Raw genomic sequence first — 24,293 nt, 5'->3', positions numbered from 1 at the left:
ACTTGTCTGCATTCCATATATTTTTAGGATTTTTTTTTTCAGATAACGAGAGTGCAGCAGCCTTCCTATCTCCTCATTCCTTTAGTTCAAACTCACTCATAAACTTTTAGCCTGTTGTCTTCATAGCACTTTGCTTCATCCTCCTTTTTAAAATGTATACTTCTCCAGATCTTTTTCCTGTTTTAACCTTAAATACCTTTTATAATCTCTTTCAGAGAGAGTCAATGTAGCCTAAGGTTGACGTTGTACAATTGCATTCCATTTCTAGCTTTAAAGTAAATCATTCCCATTATAAAATTCTACAGTAAGTCACTGTATAACTTTGCCATTGGCTTAACTATTTAATTTTGGCTTACCCTTCTTCCTATAATCTTCCCAGTTTTTAATAACAGATTAAAAATAAACACCTTCTATTCATGAACAATGAGCCCTTCTGAGGAATTACGGAATAGCTAGACAAATACAGGTAGTCCTTGACTTACAACAGTTCATTTAGTGACCATTCAAAGTTACAAAGGCACTGAAAAAGTGACTTATTGCCATTTTTCACACTTATAACCAATGAAGCATCCCCATAGTCATGTGATCAAAATTTGGATATTTGGCAACTTAATTCATATTTACGATGGTTGTAGTGTCCCAGGGTCATGTGATCACTTTTTGCATCTTCTTACAGTCAGTGGGAAAGTCAGATTCATTTAGCAACCCTGCTACTAATTTAACTTTAGTGATTCACTTAATGACTGTGGCAAGAAAGGTCATAAAATGGGACAAAATTCAGTTAACAAATGTGTCACTTGGCCACATCAATTTTGGGCTCAGTTTTGCTTGTAAGTCGAAGACTGTCTCTACAAAGACATTTATCAAAATCTAGATAATGTCCTCTTAACAGTATTCAGGAAAAATCTCCAAAACAATTTCTTAAAATTCCTTTAAAGTCATTTACAGTTTAATGGTGATTTATTAATACATATGCTTGCCTGCTTAGTGAAGATTAAATATTGCTTAGCTCTGCAGAAGATTAATATAATGGTATATAAACTAAAATCCTGCATATCAAATTTGTGTAACAGTTTTAGCATATGGAACTGTAGCCTGTTGCTTATTTTAATGAACAGGATTTCTCTTCTATCACCTACCCCAAACCCACAGATAAAAGTACAAGAACAATATAAGGCCATAAAGTATGAATATTTTATTTAATAAGTAAGCATCATAGGCATTATTTAGAGTGTAACAAAACTTCAGCCCTGCATAGGATCTGGGATTTTAAAAAAAGTTACATGAAAATGTATGTTTTGACAGTTTACATTAACTAGAAGTAAAAAACAACAGCAACCTTATTTCGTATTCTGAAAGCAAATATGATACAAAATATATGAGATAAATGTAAAAGCGTTATTAATATTATAATTACATTTTTACCTTCACTGTCAGACATTCAGTTCCCATAGCATAGCTTTGAGCTTTCTCAAAAAAGGAAAATAAATAAGTGGACGTGATTCAGTGAAATTTAAGCTAGAGGTACCAGATCTGGGCTGTAAGCACTTAAGATTTCCAATAACTTTTTCTTGCCATCTTGTAATCATTTAGATTTTTGCAACTCAGATTTTTTCCCCCTTCCTTGAAGTGTGTTTGATTCACAGAGAAAAGGCCTGCGCAAGTCCCTGCAATTTTCTTGGCATGTTTTTTTTTTCAGAAGTTGTTTGCCATTACCTCGGGTGGGATGCTGCTACTGGTTTGGCCCGGTTCTACAGAACTGCTAGCTCTGAAGAGCAGCAGACACTGAATCGGTTCAGTGCGACGACCTTTTGATCATCTGTTTGGCCCACCTGCCCGCCCGGGCTGTTGGCTGTCCTTTACTTCCTGCTTTGCGCGGCACAGCTGCTTTGCGCGGCACAGCTGAGGTTGAAAAAGCAGGAAAGAAGAGGATTTTCAAACGCTGTGCACCCATGCACAGCGCTTGTCAGCTGTCCGGGCAGCACAGCTGATGTTTTTTGCAATTGTTTTACACACACGCAAAGCAAGTGCATGCAAAATGCACTCTGACTGAACCGGTAGTAACACCGGTTGAATCCCACCCCTGCATTACCTCTTTCCTAAGTCTCAGAAAAAGTGACAGGCCCAAGAACTCTCACAAGCCTATGTGCCTAAAATGGGACTAAACTTACAGTCTCCCAGTTTCTAGCCTGGCATCTTAACCACCACACCAAACTAGCTTTTATAGTAGCCCTGGATAAGTAGTTAAAGCATTTTCAGTTCTGTACATAGTAGTACAAACTATTGAACTTAATGGCCTACTTCTAAGTAAGCATGCATAAGATCAGACATTACAATGGACTCACTGAAATCAGTGAAACTCAAAGCAGTTCTAGCTAATTTGAGTGGATCTATACTAGGCACAACTAGTTCCTGAAACAATCCATTAATTTTAGAAAGATTATATCTTTAAAATGATCATGCTTAACTCTTGATAATTCATTTCAAGTAATCCCTCCTGAGCTGGCTGAACTTTTGGTATTGTATCATAAAAATTGTTCACAGCAATAAGATAAGAACAGACATGCAGTACCATCCTAAAATTTTAATCTACAATATTAATCTTTTTCATTTGCTACAAATATTCATTTTACTAATAGAACTACTAGCAATGAAAAATTATTTAGGTACAATTGTACAGTATTAAATAAATGCCAAATATGTTTTATACCTTAAATAAACTTAAATTGTTTGTGTGTAAATTTATAAAATTTTCTAAGACTGTATTTCAAATGAAGCTGTACATAAAGTCATTTAGTACTAAAAATCTACATATTTTTCAAGTATGAATCACTCAGAAATATTATTGCCAATGCTTGTGCTATAGTGAAAATCCAGGTAATCTTGAAAATGTCATTTGGGATCATTCACATCTTGATATATTTGGGTTGAGTTTTTCACTTAATTTATGTATAAGAATTGCCAATTCCTCTGTTGCTTGAGATTTGTCTTCCAACAGTTCATAGCGAAGACTAGAAATATCTTGTTTAATTTCCTTTAATTCACCTGTGTAAAAACAAAAAGACTTTTAACATAACTTGATAAAGTATCATCTGCTACATTGTTTATAGTAGTTCATAAGACCAAGCAGTTGAAGTTCAATTCATCACATAAACAGATATTCAAAATCATTACAACTGAAAGCTTTGAAAAAATGTGAAATCACTGAAAGATGTACTGTAACCAGTGGTGGGATTCAAGTAATTTAACAACCGGTTCTATTAACTGGTAGGATGGTCGTGGTTTGGGGGGGGTCATGTGACTGAGTGAGCATGGCCAACTCGACATCACAGCAAAGTGGGGCAGCACTTTGCTGTGACATTGAGTTGGCCACGCCCACTCAATCACATGGCCGATGCTGCAGAGACACAGTGATTTCCTACATTTCCCCCCTGTCCCCGCCCTTTGGGCTGACAAAATAAAAGCCCATCTAAAGATCGCGACTGTCTGCCGAGGCTGCCTGGCACATGCTGGCAAAAGGTGGCTAGAGGGAAAAAAAGAGAAGGGCCGATAAAATGCTCCATTTTCCGCCTCCATTGGGCTGTCTGCACTTCACTGGGGAGGGAGGGAAAAAGCAAAAAGTCTATCTGTCCCGTATATACTTACCAGCACGACTGAGAATCTCTCTTCCAGCTTGCTGGTTTGGGCATTGGGAACTTGAGGAGTAGTGCCTAATGTTCGAACCAGCGAGCTGGAAGAGAGATTCTCCATTGTGCTAGTATGTACGAACCGAGTAGGCTTTTTGCTTTTTCCCTCCCTCCCCATCCCGAACAAGTGCTGTGCAGACAGCCTAATGGAGGCGGAAAAAAGGGCATTCCATTGGCCCTTCTCTTTTTCCCCCTAGCCGCCTATTGCCATCATGCACCAGGCAGGCTCGGCAGACAGTCACGATCTTTAAACAGGCTTTTATTTTGTCAGCTTAAGGGCGTGGGGGGAGGAAGGGGCTTGGAATGGTATGTATGAAATCTTTCTCTGCAGTATCCAATCCTTGCCAGCACGCAGGCAGTGAGGAGGAGGAGGAGGCAGGCAAGCAGGCTGGGCCTCGGGGACCACGGGAAAGGCAGCAGGGAAGGTAGGCAAGTTGGCTAGGTTATGTGGGAGGCAGCTAGGCTGGGATTCAGGCCTTGCTGCTTGCAGTCACTCACCTAGGCAGATCAGAGCAGCTCAGCTGGGCCACACAGAGAGTGCTGAGTGAGCACAGAAGGCAGGCAAGCTCACTTGGCCACGTGGGAGGCAGATAAGCCAAGATTCGGGCTTTGCTGCTTGCAGTAATTCACCCAGGCAGCTCAGGGCAGCTCAGCTGAGTTGCATGGAGAGCTCTGCATGGGATTCGGCCGCATGGAAGGCAGGAAAGCTGGCTGGGCCATGTTGGAGGCAGCTAGGGCTGGATTCTGGCCTTGCTGCTTGCAGGCTCACCCAGGCTGCCAGGCAGATCAGGGCAGGTCAGCTGGGCCACATGGAGAGCACTGTGTGGGATGCAGCTGGTGACAGGCAAGCTGGCTGGTCCTAAAGAGACCGTGTGGTTGAGGCAAGTGAGGAAGCCAGACAGAGCAGCAGCAGCTATGCTGGGCGAGCGGATGAGATGAGGAATAACTGGGTGGGGCCAGCCAACGGTGGGATTTGCCAGTTCTGTGAACTGCACAAAATCGTAACTACCAGTTCGTGGGAACCGGTCGGAACTGGCTGAATCCCACCACTGACTGTAACCTTCACTTTTTCCAATTTGTCTTCCAAACAAAAAGTTTCACAGTCAAGCAATGGGACAACTCTCCGCAGCCAACTTGCCATAATCTACTTGCCACAGCCAGTTTGTGGCGGCCAACTAGCCATGGGACAACTCACCATGGCCAATTTTCTGCAGGATAATTCAGCAATTCAATTTAATTATTTCAACTAATTTAAAAATATTTTAATTTTTGTCATTCACATTTAATTTTGTCCCTTCTTTAATGATTCTATTGGACTATTTCTTTGATATTAGTGTAACTCTAGTACTGTTGTGAGTTGTCTGCAGCGACTTGGGCAATTGGCCATGGAGAGTTGACCATGGCAAGTTGGCTTTCCAGAATCTTTAATGACCTGCAGACATGGAAGTTATATAATGTCTCTTCCAGGGGTAAAATTCCTCAAACAAGTAGGCAAACAAATATAACTTCCTCACCAGTTCATTATCTTAAAAAAACATATAAATTAGTTACAAAGAAAAGGCACAATCCAGCCAATTTTAAGTATGTTTAAAAACTCATTAACTTCAAAAGTACAGCATACAGTCTATTGACTTTGAAATCTGTAAGTCTGCATTGTGTTTAATCATATTAAAATTACCCTTCTTTGATTTTCTGGGAGTTTTGACCCATCACAAACTTCCAGCTGGAGGAGGCTGGGTGATATTAATCAAAAACCAGTACATTTCACAATGTGATAACTGTTGTAGAAACTAATCAAATGTACTGATTTGTCTTTTCATATGGGCATCTAAATGAACCTATATAAATTATCTGTATAGTTATTTGAACTCTACATGTTTTGAAGATATTCTTGATATAATGTTTATTGGAATATGATTTATTCAAGCCAGTCAAATCAGCAACATCCAATTTCTCTAATATAATTTTTCAGATTTGGAATTCACATGAACTAAAAGTTAATTCAGTATGTTGCCCAGTCCTATGAATTATTTGACAAAAATTCAAGCTCAAAGAACATTTACCAAGTAAGAATTCATAATATTATTTACTTAAAAAGTAAACAGGAGGGAACTTAGGTTGATTTTAACTTTCAGTGTAATGTGTACTCATTATGCATTATAAAACTATACTAAAATTCTGACATTCATTTCAAGAGCATGCAATTTGAACAAAAGATCAGTAACCTTAAAACTGCGTAGAAGAATTAGTTTCAAAATTTGAGTTTTTTCTAATCTGTTCTGAATACAAAATAAATTAAGATATTTGAATTTAAAGAAATCCTGGGATCTTGTTTTTAATGGGGAATGATTCAGGTTTTCATAGGAAGAATAATAAAAATCTAAAAAGAACCCACCAACCTCCAAATATAAAATGTATATTGTGTGTATGTTTATGTATTCATCAAAATATCAAGTATCTGTTCTTTTTATTATTTTCTATTGTACAAACTTCTCATACTTTAAAACATGTCAGTACCATAGATAGATTTAGGTCATGTGTATTTTCTTTTTTTATCAACTAATTTTAGAAGTGAATCCAACTCGTGGATATTTCTAAAGGTTAAGACAACTGTATTTTGAAGATTTAATATTTTTAGTCATTTTCAAGTATTTTTATAATTTGGCCCATACAGTAGTTGAAAGTTTATTTTTATAAAAGTAATTTATCCAAATGCAAATCATTTATTAATTTAATTAGTTTACTTTACTTTACTAAGAAAAACACTACATCTAATATTATATGCACTATCTTCCCCACTTAGTAATTTTTACCCATATTTACAGTGTTAAATATCTGATTTGAAGCCCAAAGCAGAAAGAATCATTTCCTCCCATAATTGAAACCTCTGGTTTCTCAGACACCAACATTTTTCTTTCTTTTCTTTTGAATTTATAATACTGTATAAAAACTCTATAGGCTCTTACCTTCATTGACTTCATCATTTTCCTTGTCTACCTGGGCTTTCAAAACGTATCGTTTTATAAGTCTCTTCATGATTTGCTATTGGAGGGAAAAATTCAATTATTTATTTATTTATTTATTTATTTGCCATTCTAATTTTAAATGCATGCTCCTTAAAGTCCTGGGGGAAAAATCTGAATCTTCATCTGTAATAAGGTCAGGCTATAGGATACAAGTTACAGGATTTAGTTCCTCTGAAGTAAATTCCATTTTAGTATAATCAAACATTCATTTTCAAGTTTTTACACCATAAGAAGAACTAGACATGCAACTGTATGATCTTTAATTCATTTTTAAATTATTATTTTTATGACATTGTTTTTGTATAAAAATCAATTAGCACAATAAAGAACAGAAACCATGGGCACTTTTGTATACTCGTTTTAAAATTTTATTTATTTATTTATTTATTTATTTATTTATTTATTTTGATTTGTCAATCGCTTACAAGATAATAGGTATAAGTATATACATAGTTATGAATATATGAAATGGGTATTTATAAGAAAAATAAAAGAAACAATAGGACAGGGATGGTAGGCACATTGGTGCGCGTATGCACATCCCCTACAGACCTCTTAGGAAAGGGGTGAGGTCAATAGTAGACAGTCGAAGGTTAAAGTTTTTGGGGTTTAGGGAAGAAACCACAGAGTCAGGTAGAGTATTCCAGACATTGACCACTCTGTTGCTGAAGTCGTATTTCTTGCAATCAAGTTTGGTGCGGTTAACCTTTGTATCTATTGTGTGCTCTTGTGTTGTTTATGGTTGAAGCTGACGTATTCATTGACAGGTAAGTCAAGTTAGTATTTGTGTGCTACTACTTAGTAGTGTGCTATTACCAGAGAAAAAGCTACGTACAATTAGGTTAACAACTCTTAATGCCTTTTTGGTTATGTCGTTACAGTGGGCTCTAGCACTTAGATCATTAAAGATGAGTATTCCAAGGTCCTTTACAGAGCTTGGATCATCAACAAGGCCTTGACTATTCAGCTTGTATTTTATTTTCTGATTTTTTTTTGCCAATATGTAGGACAGAACATTTATTTGTTGAGACTTGAAGATGCCATTTGTTTGACCATTCTGATACATAGTCAAGATCTTTTTGAAGGGTAGCAGTATTGTCTGTGGTATTGAACAGCTTTACATCATCAGCAAAGAGAACACAGTTGCTCTTAATGTGATCACAGAGGTCATTTATGTAGAGTATGAAGAGAGTTGGTCCTAGAACACTGCCTTGGGGGACACCACTATTGACAGGTACAGAATTTGATAGGACACTCCCAATTTTGACCATTTGTTGTCTGTTTGACAGGAATACTTCTATCCAGTTGTCCAGAGATACCATAAGATTTTAGTTTTAGGAGTAGTTTGTCGTGTACCACTGAATCAAAGGCTTTACAGAAGTCTATGTAAATTGCGTCTATTGTTTGCCCTGATCGAGTTGTGTAGTTCTTATGTTTTGCAGTGTAACGGTTGCAGATTACAGGATAGTTTTTTTCTGAAACCAAATTGTTTATTGGAGAGTAGGTTATTTGTCTCTAAGTGGAGGATAATGGATTGGTTAATAATTGATTCCATGACTTTACAGGTGACGCAGCATAAGGAGATTGGTCTGTAATTTTCAACTAGGCTGAGGTCTCCCTTTTTGAAGATGGGGATAACCGTGGCTTGTGACCATAGGTTAGGCAAGGAGCTGGTCCTGAAAGATTTTTCAAAGATTATGCTTAGAGGTTCTGCTATGGCAGTGGGTAGCTTTTTTAAGAAGTAGGCACATATTCCGTCCGGTCCAATAGATAGAGATGGTTTTAGATTGTGTAGTGCTTTTTCAACATTGTCTTCTGTAATATCTATATGTATTAGATCATTGTAGTTTTCTGTGGTTCGGCTAGGAAATACTGGGCATAATCCATTGCGGTTTACAAATACTGAGCCAAAGAATGTGTTAAAATTTTTGGCTTTAATGGTGTCGTCGTTGCAGTCTTTACAATTAGGTCCTATCAGGGTTGGGATGGACATTGAATCTTTTAGTTTGTTGTTTACAAAATTGTAAAAAGCGTGGATGGAATTGGTGCGTAGAAGGTTTTCCTCTTGTTTAATTAATTAATTAATTAATTAATGGTATTTTATTAAACAAAAAAGAACAACATGCTGGGGAAAAAGCAAAACAAGAAAAAACAGCTTAGTTTGAATGAACTACCTGCCCTGATGTAATTTGTGTATCTACTATTCTTACTCTTTAACACTTACCTAAGCAATTCTTGTGAACAGGACTCCATGGATGGATGAATGCCCCAACTCTCCTCCAAATTTCATTCAAAAGGAGGTGTGGGTTTGTCCACATTTGCACACATACATATGCCCTAACACCACTAATTTTCCAAGTGCTCCTACAATAGTATATTTATCTTATTCACAGGTCAACAATCTTAAATTGGTATTATTGGTACTGGATTGCGCGCTCATGCATAGGGGGCGTGGGGGCGTGCGCATTGCCTTCTAGGTGCTGGCACGCGAGTGCAAGCGTGCAAGCGCACGCACAAGTTTTGGCACAGGAGCCCTAAAAGTTTAGCCACCACTGATTTAAGTGACGCCAACAAGGAAGAGGGATTGTCTGCAATGTTTCCAAGTTGTGCTGTGCTTTAGTAATTATATAGTGAGGGAAACAAGTACCAGTTTTTAAACAAGCAGCAATATAATGGACAACTGGAATTTTATCTCCTAAGAGGATGTAAGAAAACCTCTTACAGTTAAACACAGAGAGCTCTAGGTATGCAATATGTCTGATTTCTACCATAAATAGAAACAATCTTAATGCATTTTATATGTTTATAATGAATGCACATTATCCAAGTAACTGCTTACCTGATAGCGTGAAGGTTGATTGAGAATGCTGTTAAAACTGTGTGATTCAAAAACTCTTGAGTTGGACTGAGAAAAGAGATTTAGCTAGAAAACAATATATCTGAATTAAAATATATTCCATAATATTTGCAGCTACTATATAAGATGCTAATACTTAATGACTGATTACACAAATTAGTACCATTCAGTATAAAATTCTGAAAGAAACAAAGTTTCAATTTGTCATATTACTAAAATATGTATCTATTCCTGATTGAACAATGCACTTAAATAGAAATATATTATTTTAACCATTTCCTAAACCAAGCACATAAAAAATAATGCATATTCCTGAAAAACAATCATTACTGTACACATCTTACACTGCCTAACAACTCCCACATGTATAGATTGTGCTTGTGCTGAACAGGATATTAGAACTGAACAATATTTATAATAGTAAAATAAATAGTAATGCAATGAATCTGATAAAAAATGTGATTAGGTTGTCAGAAGTAGAGCTTATTACTTTCTGCTATTTTTTATGCAACTCATAGCATAAAAAAAGAAAACTTCTCATTATTAACAGTGTGGTTCAGCTACTGCAGCATAGCAAGAGCCTGCTAGGATAGGAGCCATTGACTCAAGACAAAGAAGAGGCAGCATAAAGAATGAAGGCCGGGATAATTCAAATTGATTGATGACACATTCTCCAGACATCCAGTAAACCAAGGTGTTGCATAAAAAAACTAAAATAAAACCCCTTTTCCTTGAAAAAAGACATTAGATAGCAAAATATTTATGAAATAAGGAACAATGTATGTAGTTTTTGTCCTTGATACTGGTTATGTCTTATTACATTCTTCATACAAGCACATTTTTTTGCTAGTAAGTAACATAAGGCTTGCACACTTATAAGCATTTCTATGCTAAAAAGGGGCCTGAGATAATGGGAAAAGGTAGCACTCCTAATGTCCTAATGTCAGCACTTTTATTTAGCTGAATTGAAAAGACTCTTGCACACTCTGGACTAAACACAGAGGTCCATGGTTTTCACTCCCTTGCTGGTACATAGAAAATTCCAGACATGTCTGTCAATGAAATGTTCATTCATTTTCTACTTCAGCCACATTTCAGGTAAACACTTTTGATAGTGCGGCATGCATTAATCAGCATTTCATATTATTTTAGCTAGTTATTTAAACATTATTTAAAAGTCACAATTATTCTAGAAATCTACTTTGAAAAGAAAGGAATAGTAAAGATCATTGTTGTCATCAAGTTTCATTTGTCTTCTGCCTAAAAATATTCCACTGAAGAAATACTATTCCATATATGTATTGTATCATTTACACTGCAATAAATCTGCATACAGTCCTATCCATATTTCCTAATGCAATAAAGCTTCATCTCTGGAAGAGATATGGAGGCAGGGTATGAAATCTATCTCATTATGTTATAACAAAGACACCTCTTTCCCTGGACTGTTCCCAAGAGCAGGAATCTAAGCACTTAATTAGTGAATCAGATTTTATAACTATAATATAAATAATAAATGCATTTAAGCAAATACATGATAGGGCTATGTAAAATTTAGCATCTACCTAATTACAAGAAAGAGAATTAGAGAATAAGTGCTTTTTACTGAAAGTAAAGGTTCATTTAGTGAACATTCAAAGTTACAACAGCACTGAAAAAGTGACATGACCGTTTTTCCATAGTTATAATCTTTGCAGCATCCCCATTATCTTGTATCAAAATTCAGATGCTTGACAACTGATTTATATTTATGACCATTGCTGTGTCCCAAGATCATACGATCAGCTTTTATGACCTTTTGACAAGCAAAGACAATGGGGAAAACAGATTCATTAACAACTGGGTTATTAACTTATCAGCTGCAGTGATTCACTTAACAACTGAGGCAAGACAGGTGGTAAAATGGAGCAAAACTTGCTTTTTAAGTATCTCAGTTAACAGGAATCTTGCGTTCTATTATGGTCATAAGTTGAGGACAATATCATAAATAACACTGAGATTAGATAAAGAGTAGGACAGTGATAGACACTGTAAAGCTTAACTATACTTCACTGCCTCTTGTGTCACTACACTGTGAGGTGATAAAGAGTCATAGCCACTGAAATCACAGTATATATAAAGTTATGACAGGAACTCCCCTACCCAACCCCTGAAGTTATAACCCATCCTTGAAGTTACAATTGCCGCACATACACCCTCACGGTCACAAAATAGCATTTCAGGCACTTGACATCTAGTTGGCATTTACAACTAGATGCAGCGTTCTATAGCCTCATGACCATGATTTACAACATTTTTGCTAGTTTTCCAGCAGAAAATGCTCTTTCAAGATAATAGATTTGCTTAACAACCATGTAACCATGGTTAACAAACATACTTAACAAACATGTGGTTCACTTAATGATCATGGTGATTTGCTTTTCTACCATTGTACAAACAATCATAAAATCAAGTCAGGTTATGTAGTGACACATTTAATGACCTTAATGACTTATTACCAAAATTCCAGGCACCAATGACATTAGGGGATGTCATTAGGTGAGAACTACCTGTAGTCACTTTTTGCACTCATTTAGGAGGGTAAATGGATATGACTTCAGATACTGACATTGCAAATATGTAGAATTTAAACCAGAAAAGCATGTCTTCTATGTGAAAACCACAATTTAGGATTCAACAAATTAGACAAAAATAAAAAATACTTATATATATCTATGTATAAAAAGCAGTGAACCTACCCTGGATTTTGAATTACCTATTCCCATTTCCATGTCTTTCTGTAATCTTTTCCTTCTGCACCTCAATAATTTAATGATCTTCATGAAGAAATAAAAGAACGATTTGGGACTTGGTACAAGACTGAATGGGGGTGGTAGGGTTTTTCCATCATCAAAGTAGGATAACCAGAGTTTAGAACGAGCAAATTTCCACTCCACATCACTGTCATCCTATATCAGAAACAAAAACTTGTTCCACTCACAAATAATTTTCTTCTTTGTATTATGAAGTAAATGCTACTTTCTCATCTTTTCAGCATTTTGTCAGTGTAAATATCTAGATCTACTGTTTTACCTGAAAAATCTCTACTTATAGGAAAATATATTCTAAGCGCTTCTAAAAGCTTAGGTAAAACAAGTTAGTTTTTTATTATCTTCCATTAAACAACTCCTTTTGATAAAACAATAGAAATAGAATTTAACTAATATTAATTCACACCTTAATTTGATTGCTAGATAGTACATATTAAAGATTATATATCTAAACAAAAAACAAGAAAAATTAGATATAGGGAAATCAATTGACTATATCAGTGGTTCCAGTGGTGGGATTCAAAACTTTTTATTACTGGTTCTGTGGGCGTGGCTTGGTGGGCGTGGCAGGGGAAGGTTACTGCAAAATCCCATTCCCTCCCCACCCCGCTAACCTGCTTTGTTCTCCTGTGCAGGGCAACAAAAGAAGACTCAGCCAATCAGCTGGGACTCAGGAGGCAGAGAATAAATGGGGGAGGGGCCAGTCAGAGGTGGTATTTGCTGGTTCTCTGAACTACTTAAAATTTCTGCTACCGGTTCTCCAGAACTGGTCAGAACCTGCTGAATACCACCTCTGAGTGGTTCTTAACCTTTTCTTCACAATGGACCCCCTTTAAATATTTTTTGTAACCCTGGACCATGGCCAAAGACTACCAAGATTTAAATCATAACATTTCTTCAAGCCTTCGTGGAAACCCTGTGACAACATCGTGCCCTCTCCTCAGAGGTCCACAGACCACAGGTTGAGAACCATTGGGCTCTATCCATTTTCACAACTAAGCAGAGGAAATTATCAGAATCAAAATGATTTCTTAGCTCTAAATACAGTATATGAACACTATTGAAACATACCTCTATTTCTTGATATGAACTGTTAATCATTGCAATCAGCATGTTGAGTAAAACCACAACCATTGTTACATTATATATTCCATACAAGACATAACCAATATTTTCGATGAACTTATGATCATATTTGAGGACAACGGATGTAACTTCTGATAAGCCAAATATTGACCAAAATAAAGTCTTAAAGCTTTCTTCAACACTGCATGAAAAGAAAAAAGCATTAACAGATTATTATAATTTTTATAGTTTAATTAGCTTAATAAACAAAGTGATAGAGGGCTTAATGCACACAACAAAAAATATTTTCACTGAGAAACTAGGTATGCTATGCCCTATTGTATATGGCCAATTAAATTTGTGGATTGTTTAACATAGAAAGTCACTATGTCTGATATCCTTAAATACTAGATTACAGCCTTACAATTTATATTGATTTATTGTCAAACAAAAAATAATTCCAAATTCTAAAAGATTACTAACCACAAGAATGAATGGAGACAGCAATCTGGCTTGACATTACAAAATCAGAATTGAATGATGCTTTACTAAATATCATTTAGTTGGATTTTTGCAATATATACAGTCATAAACCACAAATTTCAAGTCACAACAGCTGGGTTTACATATGAGAATATATAGACACAATGCAAGAACTATAATACAAAGGTAGACTTCTCCCAAATGGTTTGGAAACTAAAAAGAGGTTCTTAACTGACATGCTGCTATAGAAGTACTGTCATTTTATAATAGTGATATATGCCAATAGAATACTTCCATCTAAACACAACATTAATGTCAGCCCATGAATCCAACAAACTCTAATAGTAGTACTATACCAGACTATATGGTGAAATTCAGAAACAATTGCAGCAAATAAAGATAACAGAAAATATTAGCTAAATGCAAAGTAAACATACATTTAGAAGTGGTCTCAGTTTTTCTGTCATCCATTCTGTTACTTTATAGTTCAAGGTGAAGAAACTGGTGCCCTTTTGATATTTTGACAACTTGTACAATTCCTTATTATTAACTATTCTAGCTGTATCTAATGGGTCCAAAACATCTCAAGAACCTCAGGTTAATAGTCTTGCAATGACTGATTCAATTGCTGAAAGTCACAAATATTAGTTGTTTTCTTGACTACAGTTGTATAGTCAACCTTTTTATGCAGCTACAGATATTATATTGTGTCTTTGAAACAACCATTATGTGGATCTTAGTCAGTCTCTTCACCCTCTTTCTCAGGTGTTTTAAAGCTTTTTACTCATGTCTCTGTTTTTAAAGAACCAGCTCCTTTAACCTTGAATTTCTTTCCCTTCCTCCTTAATTTTATCATTGTTAAGTATACTTTTAATTTTCCTTCCTTTCTTTTTCTTACACATCTTTGTAAAAAAAATCTCCCTGCAAACTGTTTCAGTATAATTGTCAAGAAAATTCCATAAATGTACCTTCCTATGTATGAAGTCATCAAACCTTTCAGCAAATTTGATGAGAAACAATACAGTAATAATTGTTTCTGCAGTTGTTACTTACGTAGTAAATGCTGCATTTACTTTGGCTCCAAGATAGTAAGAATACAGTATGAACATCCCAATCATAAAGGCAAGAAATACCATAATAAAAAGAACCATAAACTTGAAAATGTCTTTAACAGTTCTTCCAAGTGAAATCTGCAGTGGTCCAAAACTCTCATTTGCAGGTAAAATATAAGCAATCCGAGAGAAACTAAGCACAACAGCAATTGCATAAAGACCTTCCGATATGATTTGTGGATCAGATGGAAGCCATTTATCTCTAGCTAGAAAAAAAATGACATAAAGAAGAAGCTTGTTAGTTTTATCTATTTGTTCATTGTGTTGTCAAAACAACACAATTAGCAGTTTTAAGAGTATTACTTTCTGTATGATGTATTTTATGAATCTATTTTTTCTGTATGCTGTCTGTGACCATGGGTATATAGTTTAAAGATCTATGTAAATATTTTCAAATGATTTGTGGTCAATAAACATTCTGAGCAGTATTTCTCTGGACCAATCAAACAACAATTATTCTCTTTAGAAGTTCAAACTATATAACATTTTCCTTTTGATTTTTAAATCAAACTAAAAATAAAAAGCAAATTTTTATAAATTAAAATAAATAAAAAGAATGACTAGAACCTAGAGGGATAGAATCAAGTTCATATGAAGTGTTAAGACCACTTTATAATGCCTTGGTAAGACCACACTTGGAATATTGCATCCAGCTTTGGTCTCCACAAATGTAAAAAAGATGTTGAAACTCTAGAAATAGTACAGAGAAGACCAACAAAGATGGTTAGGGGATTGGATGCTAAAACATATAAAGAACGGTTGCTGGAATTAGATATGTCTAGATTAATGAAAAGAAGGACTAGGTGTGACATGATAGCAGTGTTCCAATATCTCAGGGGCTGCCACAAAGATGAGGGAGTCAAGCTATTCTCCAAAGCACCTGAAGGCAGGACAAGAAGCAATGGACGGAAACTAATCAAGTAGAGAAGCAACTAAGGAGAAATTAGAATTAGAAATTAGAATTAGAACAATTAATCAGTGGAGCAAACTTGTCTCCAGAAGTTGTGGATGCTCCAACACTGGAAGTTCTTAAGAAGAGATTGGACAATCCTTTGTCTGGAATTGTATTGGGTTTCCTGCCTGAGCAGGAGTTTGGACTAAAAGACCTCCAAAATCCCTTCCAACTCTGTTACTCTATTATTCTGTTAAATAAAAGACCTTGCAAGGAAGATTCTGCTTTCTGCTTTGTGCATAGGTAACACTCTTTAGTGCTTTAGTGTTACTAGTCAGAAAAACTAATTAACAACATCCTAACAGAACAAAATATATAGAGAGATACATTTTCTAATAGTGTACAGTCTACGGCTAATATTCAGCCGCAGAAAGCCTTCCATAAAGTGTTGCTAAACCTGCCATGTGTGATAAACATAAAAAGTGTTCAGTCCCTGGCCAATTGAGAGTTAGCTATCCATGGTTGAAAGATTACTAGCCATTTTAATATGCCAGAGGCATGGCAAAATTTTTGAACTTACCATAAGTAAAATACTCTATATTTGGTGGAAGTGTGACCACAGAGAGATCTGTCTCCTGGATATATTTGTCCACATAGTTCTGTGCTTTTGTAGCTTGTAAAAAGGCCAACAATCTAGCTGTGAAAGCAGCAATAAAAATAGATAACATTCCAAAATCAAGAACATTCCAAAGCTGCAGAATATATTCACGGGGTCCTTCTAGCCAGAGCTCTTTACACTCAGACCACATCATTCCTGAAAAAGAAATGCAATGAAATCCAGCTAAATGTAATTAAGGATGCAACCCAAATATACCAACCTGAGATTAAGTCACATACCTAATTTGAGATTTTTTTAACACACCTCATATGACTATACTTTCAGAGCAGAAACAAAAGGCAAATATAAATCAGAATGATGCAGAGGTTTTCAGGCCTACTCACATTGTATAACATGCCGGTGCATGCTATTACAAATTGTACCCATGCAGTTTCTTACATAATAAAAAGGTGGAATTAGATTATATAGTAGCAGCATCCACACTATTAAAGAAATACAGTAAAAGGTCCTTAAATATTAGGCTAAATCCACTGTAATATCAGTTACCTAAAATCCTAATGATTGATATGTGGAGGCCACTGTACTGTACAGCAGTGTTTCTCAACATACTATTGCTGTCATGGTTTCCAACGTAGTCTTGAGTTTAGAGTTTCTATCTTGCATTGAGTATTACAAGTTATTTATAGAGCATTCTGCATGACTGAACCCTCAGAAAGGTAGTCAAACAACTTCTAAAACTGTCAATACAACCAGAATCAAGATTGAGAAGTTCTTGGGTTTGAACATATGTAATAGGAATCATGATTTCTTTTGTTGTATGCTATCTGTATTAACAATTCCATATGGTCTAGAGCAGTGGTCCCCATCCTTTGCTGCTTGGTGCCCCAGCTGGGTAGGGGGGAGGAGAACAGGTCCACATGAGCAGTGAGCCAGTGTATGTGCGTGCAACCTGTCTCACACAGGTGGTAAGCCAGCACTCACATGGGCAGCAGTCTACTGCTTACATGAATCAAGCTGCATTCACGTATATGCCAGCCTACCATTCATGCAAGTCAAACTGTGTATATACGCATATGTGCTAGCCTATGGCCCTGTTGAGAAAAAGCCATGGCCTGGTAGTGGAGTTGGGAACCCCTATTCTAAAAATCTGCTGAAATATATTTATCGTTATAGCACCATACAGAGATATCTAAAAATATACACACTGCAATAAGGACGTAATAAAATATATACATACCAAGCACCCATATCATGATCAGCATCTCTGTCCAAGTGAACCGAGTTGTCTTAACTCGAAAAATCTGTTTTGGGTAATCAATAACTGTTTCATTTGGTAATACTGAGATGCCTTCAAATCTATCTGAAGCATTAAATACTAGTAGTCCCAAGAAAATAATGAAGGAGGCCGCATGTGCCACAAATTTCATAAATGGACTCCGAAGAATTTTCCCAAGCTAAGAAAACAAAGTAAAAGTATGGATTTTGCTTTGATTGTTTCTTCATCTATATATGCTTTCATTTTCAATAAATAGCAATAGCACTTAGACTTATATACCACTTCACAGTGCTTTACAGCTGTCTCTAAGCAGTTTACAGTACAGAGTCAGCATATCACCCCCAACAATCTGGGTCCTAATTTTACCAACCTCGGAAAGATGAAAGGCTAAATATACCTTTAGCTGATGGGAATCAAATTTCTGGCAGTCAGCAGAATTAGTGTACAATACTCCATTCTAACCACTGTGCCATCACGGCTCTTTTTGTCTAAAGCAGGGGTGTCCAACCTTGGCAACTTTAAGACTTGTGGGCTTTGCTGGCTGAGGAATTCTGAGAGTTGAAGTCCACAAGTCTTAAAGTTGCCACGGTTAGACACCCCTGGTCTAAAGGTATAAGATACATTGGGATTTTCCAGCTTTTTCATTTTGTTCATACATATTATTAAACCATGTTTTTTTTTTCCCTAATGTATGAACTCACTTATTAAGTTGGAACTAGATGAGAGCTTTTTCAAAAAATATATTGAAAACAATGGGATGTTTGTATTAGTGAAAGCCACTTTATTTTCATTATTACTTCCAACAAAAAGTACACATAGCATAATTTGAAGAAACATTTCATAAATTTTGCAAACAAAGCAGACCCAGTTTTTCCATCTTATTATACTATAGCTGCTTAGCTTTCTTTAAACATATTGTTGGTCTGCTGGGATTTTGCAAGCACTGCCTGAGAAGTTGAGATGAAGGCATTCCCAGGTAAACCAGCAACCCATTCATATTGAATGAATTAAGGAAATTAATATATCCTACTGGATAAAAAAAAACATTAGCAAGGATCATTTATAGGGCTTTGATATATCTATGATCAGTTCTTTTTTCCAAATTCAAAGATACGGTAGTATCTCCGGATTGTACCAACAAAAGAGTTCCAATGGCTCTTTCCTCCTATCCAATTATTAACGGAGCTTTTTTTTCTGTCTTTTCTAGTCCATTGAAAAAAATATGGGCATTTAGTTATTTGTCTGGCTAACATGTATGGACAAAGTCCCAGAATATCTTACAACCAGCCAAATTTCAACTCAAGTTTGCTCAGAAGTAAAACTCTATTAATAAGTCTAAACTCACAGAACAAGTTTTTGTGTGTACATGGTGTGCTACCTTTTTATTATTACTAAAAATAATTCAAGGTTGCTTTGATTCTTTATGAACAAATGTGCTGCTAAGGTAAATAGAGTGTGACTCATTGCCTTTAGCCCTCTGGAAGGTGGAAGATATTTCTACCCATGTGCAGAAGCATAAATATAAATAAGCCTATATATATATTCCAGAATCATCTGTGCACAGAATAATGATAAGGTAAGGAAAGTAACTTATTCTGTTTACTATACTAAGTGAAAGAAATCAATAATAAATCTCATGATGGTTTCTACTGTACAAAACAAAATTTGGTAATCAGAATAGTTACATTATTTTTAAAGAGAAGCTTTCATACAAAGGCATTTTACCTGAAGTTAATTAATTTAAATGTAAGGAAAAAATATAAGAGAAAAAAAAAAACTCTGTACCCTGCTACATGGTGCAATCCAGTATCCTGTGGCAAGAAATGGAAGGCCCAATGCAACCACCAGCACAACTAGACACTTGATAGCTATGGTCTGTTCCCTTAATCCTGAAAGGTTTTCATACCAGATGGTCAACAGCTGTTGCTGACAGTTAGGATGGGCTACAAACTATGGGAAAACAGAAGAAAAATCAAGTTACACAGAACTGTAATTAGTTTTTTGCATCATTGCAAATTTCTTTAAAATACAAGTAGTTCTTGACTTGTGATCACAGGTGAGCCCAAAATTTCTGTTACTAAGCAAGACAGTTGTGAATTTTGCCCATTGCCTTACCAGAAGGTCGCAAAAGGTGATCACATGACCCCAGGACACATCAAATCAATGGAAGCAGATTTTTAAACTTTCATATCTCATTTAAATCAGAAGCAACTTACATCTAATTTATGTCTCTGCTGAATGCTAGCTACATCTGGGGTACCATGTTTAATGATGCTAAAATATGTTTTGATTTATGAGAAACAAAACATAAAGCTGAGTAGAGGTTATTTCTCCTCTTGTGGATACTGTCACTGGGAGATAAATTTTAAAGCCTATTTCCAAGAACTGAGTTTTCAAACTTAGTTTGATGCAACAGAAGTACATGATGTCTATAAGAGTTAATTCACTTTGGAAAAGAAACAGATACCAGAATAAATTTTATTTATTCACTTTTTAAAGCTGCCCATCTCAGTCAATGACTCTGGGTGGCTCACAGTTAAAAAGAATCATTTTGGATCCAGTAGCAGTCATATATTATTATTCTTGTGGGGATTTTATTGCTTTTGTACTGCCAGCATTAAATGTCTTTTTGGCTTAGACATACATTAAGTCTCTAATACAACAGCTGGATGGAACAGGGGAAGATGTAGGGTGGCCTAGACACTTGATTAACACAAAAACAAAGGAACACAAGTAAAAGTATTTTTAAGTTCTATTTTCATAAATCAAAGCTGTAGTCTACTGCAAGGTATAAACTGTTTGTTGTACCAATGAAAGGGTTTGTTTCAAATTCTGTAGCTGGGTGAGAGAATACTTATTTTGAATGTAGAAAATCCTAGCACAGTGCCCACGGTATCTAGGCAGATTTCTGTGCTGGCTGGAGCATACAGTCTTAGTTCAGCAAAGATAGCGCTTACAGTGCAGCACAGAAACTATCTGGGTCTATTTAAATTAACAGTCTAAACCAGGGGTCTCCAACCTGGGCAACTTTAAGACTTGTGGACTTCAACTTCAATTCTGGGAGTTGAAGTTCACAAATCTTAAAGTTGCCAAGGTTGGAGACCCCGGGTCTAAAAGATACCTTGTTCTTGCTTTCAGAATACTATACAAGCTAAATGAGTCTGTTTTTAGCAAAAACAGCCAGAAAGAACAGGAGCATCCTAATGAGAAACCCATTGTCTATTACATAATCATAATCCAAGTTTGATTATAGATTGTTTATTAAAACAAAGTCCAGTAAATACAATACATTCCATCAAACCAATAATGAAATGGCTAACAAGGTTCAGGTATTATTTTTAAATTCCATCATAAATTACACTTATAACTCAGGGCATCTATAAAAATTATAAAGGTTTCAAGCCTTATGCTCTGCATATTAAGTAATGTTGGTATTGTTACTGGGAAAAATTGTGTCTTTTGATTATGTTGCCAGTACAAGTTGGTGGTTTTATAAGATTATCAGCATCTAAAACTATATATTAATAAATCTGCATGTTGCCACTTAAATCTAACACTGGTTTTTTGAGGGAAAATGCATTAAATTATAAGGTTCTCCAAATGGGATATTTGAAGCTATTAAAGACTTCCTACTGTATTAATTCTTATTGTTGTACAATTCTATCCTATTATTAGATATGTTTATTTAGCATGTTTCAAAGTTGCCAACATCACAGTAACACTTCAAAAAGCTCAAATGAGATTGGAGATAAAGCACTAAAATAAAAACAGTTGTTCTTTCTTTAGGTGCAAATGGATTTGTTATTTTGGTCATCAGTCACTATGTGATTTTTTTTCTCATATAAGGGGAAGTAATTGCCTATAAATATATTAATAAAATTGGTTCATGTGCAATTAGGGAGAGGGAGGGAGGGAAGGAGGGAGGGAGAGAGCACAAACAAAATGTTGCAATACAGAGTACATCTATTCAACATTCTAGACAGCTGTGCTCTATTCCTGGCTTCATCTCCTATCCATATTTCATTTTATGGCTATTCTGTAAGGAATCTTCTTACAGACAGGTAAGTATGTATGTGTGTATGAGAGAGAGAGGGAGGGAGGGAGAGAGAGAGAGTTTCTTTTTGCAAATGTTCAGTAGATGAGTTTCCCCAAAGTCAGAGAAGAAACATTGCTTATAAACATTGCTTATAGTCTGGTAATGAAACATCTGCAAGCAAGCAACCAAGCTTAGAGAGAACCAAGGACTCCACAGACAGATGTGTGTGTTTATGTAAATGGACATGATAGATAGATAGACAGACAGACAGGTAGATAGATATAGACAGACAGACAGACAGTCCAAATTACAAAAAATCTCAGCTTTCCATTTAATTTAGCCAACTAAAGAGTTCAGTTTAATTATTACAACAACTTTGACTTACAGCAACATAATAATTATAATTCAAGACCTGATTTTATAATGAAGTCAGAGATCATATCATTCCTTTTCTCAGCCTAGTGTCTTCCAGTTGTTCCAGATTACAATCCCTGATCTCCACACCCAATTTACTCTACATCTACCTTTTTTAAAACGTTCAAGTAAGCAGTAAAACTCTTTGGGGAGGGCTACCCTTGTCAAGAACAGCACACACTAAAAGAAGAAAATTGAATCTGTTAATCTTCCACTCTCTTTCTATGGCAAAATCAATTCCATTTCACTTATATAGCAGTTTTAAAATAAAGATAAAATTCCTTTGGCATCAATTGATTTTTTTTCTTCTTCTTTTTAATCTCTCATACATCAGGGAGTCAACTTTTCTGAGCAGGTGGCATAAATAGGTTTTAGAGTTCCACTCACTTGTCCCAATCCCAATAATTAGGTTTAAACTAGCATAAACAAAAGAAAAAAACATCTCCCTCTCCATTAACATGCCATGTACTATAGGCTTCAGTAAAGGATATTAGCAGAAAAGACAGAAGGAAGAATCATCAATGGAATCAAACTGTCTTCTCAAAGCAATTCAAACTGAATCCAAAATAAATCAGAACACTTTCTCATTTCTGACAGTGGAACTTCCTTCCTTCCTCCCTCCTGAATACCTTAGTATTTTCAAGCCTCAATTATTATTGTTGTTTTTTTACCATCTACCACCTCATTAGGGTTTCTGCTGTGGGTCTTTTCACAAATATGCCTTTAGCTACTATAATTCAAAACTACTGTCACACATAGAAAGTTACAAGTACACACTTGTATTTCCTTCCAAAACCCCAGGGGAGAAAAGGATGGGAGCTGGATGGCTATGAAGCAAGGGAAAGAGATAGGGTAACTAGACAGGAAAGGAAGGAAAACAGTGAAACCTGGTCCAGCTACAGGGAGTCTTTAACTTGAAACCACAATTGAGCCCAAAATTTCCATTGCTAAGCACAGAAATTTTTAACTGAGCTTTGCCCCATTTTACAATACTTTTTGCCACAATTGTTAAGCAAATCACTGCAGAATCATGAGGTTGTTATGTGATCTGGTTCCCCTCACTGACTTTGTTTGTTGGAAGCCAGCAGAGAAGGTTACAGATGGTGATCACATTACCCCAGTCAGTGCAACTGTCATAAATACATGCCAGTTGCCAAGTGCCCGGATTTTGATTACGTGACCATAGGGGCACCACAATGGTTGTAACTGTGGAAAACAGTCATAAAATATGAGGACCAAAAAAGGCCTTCTGCTAATCTGTGCCTGAAGAATATATATTCATTTTTTTTATGGGAAGACTATGCACATTTATGCTGTACTTTTCAAACTCATCCAGGAATGAGTATGTTATGGACCATGTCATACTATCTTACTGCTGCCTAAACTCTTAATTTTACCCTATTTTGCTGAATGCAAATTATTAAGAAATGATCAACATTTTTCCGGAGAATTCCACACCAGCAAGAGAAAGTCATTAAGTATACCATTGAACTTGGCTTCCTATAGATCATTTGTACTCCACTAAACATACGAGCAGGAAAGAAAACAGTATAGGATGAGGTAAAAAATATATGCTTAGTCAAAGAATCAGAGGTATTCCATTAGCACGCTTCCTCTCAAAATAGAAAGTCCTTGAACATGATTTTGATGTTTTGATGATTTTAAAATGCATCAAATGTTTTAACAATAGTTGGTTCTAAGGACTTTATCCACATTTAATCAGAGTTGGGCATCTTAGAAAGATCTCTTTAACAAGTGACTGGCTTAAACACATTAAGATTTATATCAGAAGCCATGAAAAAGCATGCAGTCTCTGAGAATATACTATAACGGTGAATGCAGACCCATTCAATTAAAAATAAATCTAGGTGTCATTGTAGTTCCATCCTGTAATCATCTGCCAGTAGAGTATCAGGAGTAATGACCCAAGGTAATCAATAATGTGATCCAGAAAGCATTGGCATTTAATTTTTTTTATACTTGTTCTTTTTTAAAAAATAGAAACCTATTCTTAGCA

The 24,293-nt window shown here is 35.8% G+C and overlaps 1 protein-coding gene across 2 annotated transcripts in view; it reads right to left on the bottom strand.

Moving 5' to 3' along the window:
• Nucleotides 1–1,684: 1,684 nt before the first annotated feature.
• TRPC3 (transient receptor potential cation channel subfamily C member 3) overlaps nt 1,685–24,293 on the bottom strand; it is a 48,869-nt gene continuing 26,260 nt past the window's right edge. For both annotated transcript variants that reach the window (XM_087963175.1, XM_026667056.2), the window contains 9 exons: nt 19,612–19,776; nt 17,788–18,004; nt 16,512–16,745; nt 14,981–15,245; nt 13,451–13,646; nt 12,308–12,517; nt 9,552–9,635; nt 6,653–6,728; nt 1,685–3,045 (listed from right to left, as the gene is read on the bottom strand). In XM_087963175.1, coding sequence (XP_087819301.1) covers nt 2,903–3,045; nt 6,653–6,728; nt 9,552–9,635; nt 12,308–12,517; nt 13,451–13,646; nt 14,981–15,245; nt 16,512–16,745; nt 17,788–18,004; nt 19,612–19,776 — 1,590 coding nt within the window. In that variant the 3' untranslated portion in view covers nt 1,685–2,902. The remainder of the gene's footprint in view (nt 3,046–6,652; nt 6,729–9,551; nt 9,636–12,307; nt 12,518–13,450; nt 13,647–14,980; nt 15,246–16,511; nt 16,746–17,787; nt 18,005–19,611; nt 19,777–24,293) is intronic.

This window comes from Notechis scutatus, chromosome 4, assembly GCF_049901735.1.
Source record: "Notechis scutatus isolate UNSWTSFEM ecotype Mainland chromosome 4, rNotScu1.2, whole genome shotgun sequence".
Taxonomy (NCBI): Eukaryota; Metazoa; Chordata; class Lepidosauria; order Squamata; family Elapidae; genus Notechis; species Notechis scutatus.
This window is presented reverse-complemented; position numbering and strand designations above follow the sequence as displayed.